The sequence below is a fragment of the Ascaphus truei genome, chromosome 1, assembly GCF_040206685.1.
Source record: "Ascaphus truei isolate aAscTru1 chromosome 1, aAscTru1.hap1, whole genome shotgun sequence".
NCBI classification, from domain to species: domain Eukaryota; kingdom Metazoa; phylum Chordata; class Amphibia; order Anura; family Ascaphidae; genus Ascaphus; species Ascaphus truei.
Genome location: NC_134483.1, coordinates 94,417,923 through 94,424,675, shown reverse-complemented (window position 1 = coordinate 94,424,675; position 6,753 = coordinate 94,417,923). Strand labels below are relative to the sequence as shown.

The window sequence follows — 6,753 nt, the reverse complement described above, 5'->3', positions numbered from 1 at the left end:
GATACTTGCTAAACATTCGAACTTGAATAGGTCGGCGGCTTGAATCATGTTTTGATCAAAAGATGCAACCAAATGACTTCTTTGTCACACAGACTTAGGTTCTAAATGTAAACATGTCACTAGTACATTTTAGTCCAATTTGGTAGACGCGCAGGATTTGATGCCATCTATCGCAAAGTTCATGCTGCTGATAACTGATGCCTAAATGAAAGGTGATTCAAGATGCTATTTTAAGGAGTGCATGAGATTTTTCTTTAATTGTTTCTTGTGCAACATTAATTTTCTGGTCATTAGCATGAACATTCGACTTTAATACTAATTTTGCCCATGGCGTTTCTCTAGACCACTGTTAATGCCTGCTAGAAATAGCCCACTAAACCTGAGTGCCCGTTTAATTTGTTTTACCAGGGTAACGGAGCAGGCATTCCCATTGAAGAATGAATCTGGAACTGCCCCACAAGTTTACAGCAGCAGCTCCGATGCAACCAGCAAGAAAGCTCCACGTAAGAAACGACCAGGCCGATCCAGGAAATCCCCCAATGAGAATGATACAGATTATACCACAGGAGGGGAGTCATGCGAGGAGCTGGACGAATATGACTGGGACAGGTAACTGTATAGAAACAATGTAGTATGTAATTGTAGTATGTACTGTGTATATGTAGGAAGCGTTGGTGGTTCCTGAGACCCACTTATTTGTGTGTGTGTGTGTGTGTGTCACACACACGAGTCATAATATTTATAGCAGAAAACGATTCATGTGAATACTGCGCACGTATCAATAGCTTTCTCCTGTTGACGTGTCTGTTTCCCTAACGCTTGGATTACATATGTTGTATTTCTGGTATTGGCACACATTCGTATTCAGATGCTTCTGGTTTAGGAGAGACTTGCAATGTATTTGCATGCCTTAAATATCCTTGAAACTTTGGTATACCCAAGTCTTCAAACTAGGCTTTTAAAGAATAAAAATGACTGTGTGGTCAGAAAGCCTCACATTATTTAATTGGTTTGCCCATGATGAGGTACTTTTGGTAATAGTCTCCTGTCTTACACATGTAACGGACATTATGGCCTAAAATAAAGGGTGCACTATTTGCCTGCCGCACTTTGTTGCACCCCAACATATTATCAGCATAAAGTTTTTGTAGAGGTCTTTCACGCACCACATTTTGGTTGAAGAAGAATGAACCTTATCTAGTATTTGAGGCAGACCAAAGACTTTGTCCATGAAAGCAAATGCGCACACACAGAGTACTGCATTTTAGCTTCCAAACGCCACAGGTTTCCTTCTGATTTTGAACTCTCTCTACAATGCACCTCGTTAACATGCCCGATCTCATCATGCAGCGAGTACCCTCGCATCACTTCCGACCTGCAGAGACAGGACTACAAGCGAGAGTTTGACGTTGATCTCCAGGACTACAAAAGAATGCAAGCGGAACTAGACGATGTTAATAAATCCCTATCTGAGCTGGATAAAGACTTGGATAACCTTCCAGAGGAAGGCCAAGCATACAGGGTCAGTTATCATTTCTTTTTTTTTAACCTTTCCAAAAGTACAAAAAGTGCCCTTCATTATATCTTCGCGAATGCCTAATGAGAAAAAAATCCTAAACTTTAAAGGTACAGTTGGGCGCACTTCCCGTTTTTTCCTCCTCCACTAATTGGTTTGACTTTTTACTCTGTATAAATGTACAGTATAGTAGTATTGGGCTTAAAAGTAGTTCCACATACTTGGGTCCTTCCTAGAGAGCTGCCTTCAGCAGTGAATGGGGTTCTCTGTGCGCTTATGTGAATTTGCAATTCATGTCTTTGTTTTTCAAGGGGTGAAAATGTTGACTCTGCTTTTTCCTAATCACAGGCTGCTGCTGATGAATACAATCGGCTGAAGAACATTAAGGCGGTAAGCATCTTTAGACAAGGCCATATACCTCAAAAATCTTTCTGCATGTTTGGTCTCTATTTATATCTATGGTTGGTGTGATTCTATGTTCTTTTAGTAAGTAAAAGATGGACATTACAAATGTCAAAAAACATAAGTTGAAGTGGATTTGACCACTGCATATAGTCTCTACAGTTATTTGTATAATCTACTAACATCTCCCATTGCAAGAATAAGAAGTTGCAGGTTATATCCTCATCCTTAACAGACCCTCTTAATCGCATCTCCACCGTAACGGTCATTGCTGCCAAGCAGCTTGCTCTGGTTTTTTTTGTGCAGCAAAAGATTTGGTTAATACTTTTGATCAGGCTTACATTTCCCACATAATAATTCCATGACTTGGCTGGCACATTACAGAGCTCTCACAAGTGCCAACACTGTAAGAATTCCTGTGGTTTGAAAAGATAGTCTAGCAACTCTAATGAAGAGGTAGGGAGAAATATAAAAGTCTTCCTAATTAACAGATATTACCACTTCAGCTCCTACCAGAGGTCCCCACCAGCACTGACTGCTGGCTATTCATCACTTGAGGGGTGAAAGCAACAGTTCCATGTTTCAGTGAAGCACAGAAAAGTCCTAACATGAACATGCTGCAATGTATAGTGAAGAGCTTGTTATGTATTGGCAGCCTCCACAGCATTTCCAGCCTTGTGAAATATGCGCTCTGTTTCCCTCCCTCACAGAGCCGCGTGGGACCTACTGCATTAGCTTGGCCTCATATAATCTGCAGTGATACGGATAGAATTGGTTCTCCTAAGAGACTTTAAAGGGTGTTCTAGATCAGTGAGTAGAGGGTGGTGAGCGGCTGTACGTACTGCAGTGTTAGTGCTTCATCTATTAATGCAAAAATTTGGGGAAATGCTTTATAAGCATTTTAGCCAGTATGTCCCACTACTATTACTTTCTGAGAAAACTGCAAGTACTTTATATAGTGGTATAAATTACATGAAGAAATAACAATTGCTAGGTTGTCTCTTGCTTTCAGGAGATCAAGCATTAAGAAACTTGAAGCGTTTCATACTTTTTTTCCTTGCAATCGATCGTATATTGTAGTATTGCAAAAGGCTGTATATTTGTGTTTTCCTCTTGTTTTGTCTAGCATTTTCTTACACATTTCATGACCAAAAAGAACATTCTGGTAGCTCCCCAGTTCCCAGATCTGAGTAATGTGTTTTCCTTGGCCTGGTTTTAGGTCAGTGTGTGGTCTGTAGCAGTAATGCAGGAATGGCCCTACCTAACAATTGATTTGGAAATGATTCATGTTTATAGAAAAAGCTGGTGTGGGGCTTAAGCTTCAAAGTTCATTTGGCATCAAAAAGCTGCTTAATTGATTTGACCGCTCCAAATATGAGCTCTTGGGTACTGCAGGGACTTGCATTGTGTAATGGCCAAATCGTCTTCAGCAGATACGCGAAGCAGACCCTCTCCCGCACCCTGAAAATCATCAAGTTGTAATACAAATCAGTATAGATCATAGTTTCAACTTCCATCCTTTTTTTTTTTTAGTTTTAAGAATGGAGCCCCCTAAATATTATTGCTTCCCCACTATTCATTGCAGAAGGTGCTCATCCATAGCTCAACGTTGCTCTGAAGGGCTGTGGGTTATCACTGGGGTGTAGGCCAATGGAGGCAGGTACAACACCATCCACAGTACCCTTCAGAGTTGTATTGTACATTTCTGCAAAAGGAAGGCTTTGCTGGCCCCTTGAAGTGGAAACTGTAATCATTTTTTTTTTTTTTTTTTTTGCATTGACCGACTAAAGACATTGACTGTGGACGATCAGCGTAGTGTATGCAGTATTGGGTTTCCTAGATAAAAGGGAGGTCTTTCTCTGAATTTAATGCCTGCCCCAAGTTCCAACCCCCCTCATAATTTTATGTAAATATCTTCAGAACCTGCTAACACATTTTCTCTCTCCTTGCTCTGTACAGTCACCAGGCTACCAGAACAAGAAGAAACGCTGCAAACAGCTGAAGTACAAACTGGCTCACATCAAAGGGATGGTCAGCGACTACGACAATAACAAATAGGACCCTCCGGACAGGTCTCCTGTGCAGTTTGCCTTAAGACTAAACCAAGTGTTTCGCTCCTTTGCTGCCAGGGGGGTCAGTGACATATTGTGTGACTGGCTCCTCTGTCAGCAGAGGGGGTTAAGATCGTTAAAATTGGGGTGCAGTGACGATCGCTGAAAGTGCTTGGCCCCATGCAGTAATCTTGCCATTTACGCGCCTGTTGGCATCTGAGAACTGCGCATCCCTTCTCTTCGCGACGAACTTTAAATGAGCTGATGAGCCTGTTAAATAATAATAATAATAAAATATATATACATATATACTTTTTTTTAATTCGCTGCTTTTCCTGCCTTATTCTGCTTTACCCTGTAAATGCAAAATGCTACTTTTTATATACAATATATTTATCTGGCGTATGAGGGCTACCTCTCCTTTTTAATCCCTTGCGTACCAGGGCGGCCTTCAGTGCAACATGCCACACAAGGGGTTATTGGCGGTTCCTTGTGAGTGGGAAGGATGCCCAAGAAACAAGGTACCATTTTTAATGAGGAGGTTACTCGATGAACAGGTGCATTGTACTGCTCAAAAGGTGCAATCTGATTTGGCTCATTCTCATGACTGAGTTATTTAAATGTACAGATGCCAATGTGATATTAATGCACTCTAAAGACTGATTACGAACCAGCCTCTTGTCTATTTACCTCTTTATAACCTATACTCCCCTAGTATACACCATAGTATCCGATAGTGATGGATACAGGAATGTATGTGGCTATAAAAGCTATTAAATAAACTTGCTAAGTATCTTCCATATGGGAGCTGCTGTGGTTTTTTGCAAAAAAACAGATCAATCAACGCAACTTTTTGTAGAATTGCTCTTGTAATTGACCCCCTTGCTCCTACCAGCGCAGAGATTGATGGTTATAAGCTGGGATTTGTGCATGTAAACTATGACAACCGGTGTAACCCTTTCACATGAACAGCACGAAATGAATGTACAGAAACCTTTTTAGGTTATAGTTTTTTAAATAATGAAGTGTTTAGTTTGTAGCAAAGCTTTTTGTTCGTTTTGTAAATATATTTCTGGTTGCAATTGGCATGTTTTTGTTTTTAGAAACCTAATCAATATAATATCTAATTAATGTAAAGTAGGTGGCTGTTTTTTTTTTAAACCCATTTGCAGCCAGAAGGGTCTGCTTGCTACAGTCTTGCAAGTGAAATTTGGTATATGTTGCACATCAAATGTTGGTTAGCAATAAATGCGTTGTAAACGTACATGTAGGAACCATAAAATATAGTTTATGGGCACCTGTCATCAAAGTTTCTTCTTGGTTGCTAGTCTCCATTGCTGTGGACTTTGTGCAGTTCCCCATAATCATAGGACATTGTAATACCTAAAAGCATTGACATGCAAACTGCAATCCAAAGTGAACACACAAGTTCTTTCCAGCCCCACACCCTGTTACCAGAGGAGCTCCCTGGCACCAGAGGAGCTCCCTGGCAGCCAAACACGTTCAAGGAGCTTGTTTGGGAAGAAATGACGGGATTAACTCTACAGCAAAGATAAAAACCACAAAGGGAGGAATACATTGGACTTTTTATTTTAGTATTGGGTAGAAAACACTTGTAGTGTGCTTAATGTACTCCTTGTCAAATATACATTCGAAACGTGTTTATTTCTACTGTTTAATGTTCTACAGTAGTAGCCCAGTTGGCCCTGGGGAGGTGTAGATACATTGCTGGTTGCGCTACCTTTTTAGGTGAAATGTTTTTTATTTTTTTCTCTATAGATTAAAATATTGTGTATATTAATACTTTACCGAAATGTCAAACACTGAGGTTTTTTTTTTATTCTGTACATTTTGTATGTCTCTGAGAAACTCGATAAATAAAAAAATGTACAAAAAAAAAAATAGTGTACAGAGTTTCTGAACATTACATATGAATAAATCTGTGTAGTTTTTTATTATAAACGCTGTACACTAGGATTTAATAATGTATGAAGGATTGTTGGTCCTCCCAAGGGTATCACAACCTGCAGGTTTAAACACTGCATAATATTAGAGGAATGTGCTGCAGTTGCTGTGTGTAATGTTGATATATTTTTGGGTGTGTTTTGGCTTTACTGTTTGCAGAAGCTCTCCACGATTTTAAGGACTAGTCCTGTTCTATCCATTGAAATGTTGTATATTTTTTTTATTTTTGAATAAATTGCTTTAATACAATTCCAACGTCTGTGTAATATTCTGGTATTTATTATCTTTCTTAAACAGTTGCTTTATTGTGAGTTAATGTGATGCCAGTGTAAAGACTGCAGAACTGGCCATTTGTGTGTCCAGAACTCAATCAAAAGTTATGACGAATAAATACTGTTTTCTGTTTTTAACTTCTCTCCGCAATTTTTATAATACTTTTTTTTTTTTTTTTATATCTGTAAGGAAACAGCATCTTTGAATCCACAAGATATAAAAAGCATTTTACATTTTGAAAGATCGGTTATTCTAGGTGGTTAAATAATAAAAGCATTCTCTCTTACTTCCCAAGGGACAACGCAGGGGAAGATGACGCTTGGGAAAACAATCACAAGAGTGCCCAAATATGGAAAAAAATTCAACAGAACATTAACATATTCTAGAATTTTTTTTCTTGTCCCAGTTGCTGAAGTAAACTGATGTGAACCTATCACTGCCATCAATTTTCTGCGGTTTTGATGGGATTTAAATGCCACAGTGACAAAAAATAATAATATTTGAAATACTGGTGCTGTGAAAAAAAATTAAAAAATAAAAAGCACC

General features: G+C 39.0%; 1 protein-coding gene across 2 annotated transcripts in view; it reads left to right on the top strand.

Moving 5' to 3' along the window:
- OCLN (occludin) overlaps window positions 1-6,189 on the top strand; it is a 57,725-nt gene extending 51,536 nt beyond the window's left edge. For both annotated transcript variants that reach the window (XM_075592146.1, XM_075592138.1), the window contains exons 6-9: window positions 409-609; window positions 1,351-1,522; window positions 1,865-1,906; window positions 3,878-6,189. In XM_075592146.1, the coding sequence (XP_075448261.1) occupies window positions 409-609; window positions 1,351-1,522; window positions 1,865-1,906; window positions 3,878-3,976 (514 nt within the window). In that variant the 3' untranslated portion in view covers window positions 3,977-6,189. The remainder of the gene's footprint in view (window positions 1-408; window positions 610-1,350; window positions 1,523-1,864; window positions 1,907-3,877) is intronic.
- Window positions 6,190-6,753: the final 564 nt, after the last annotated feature.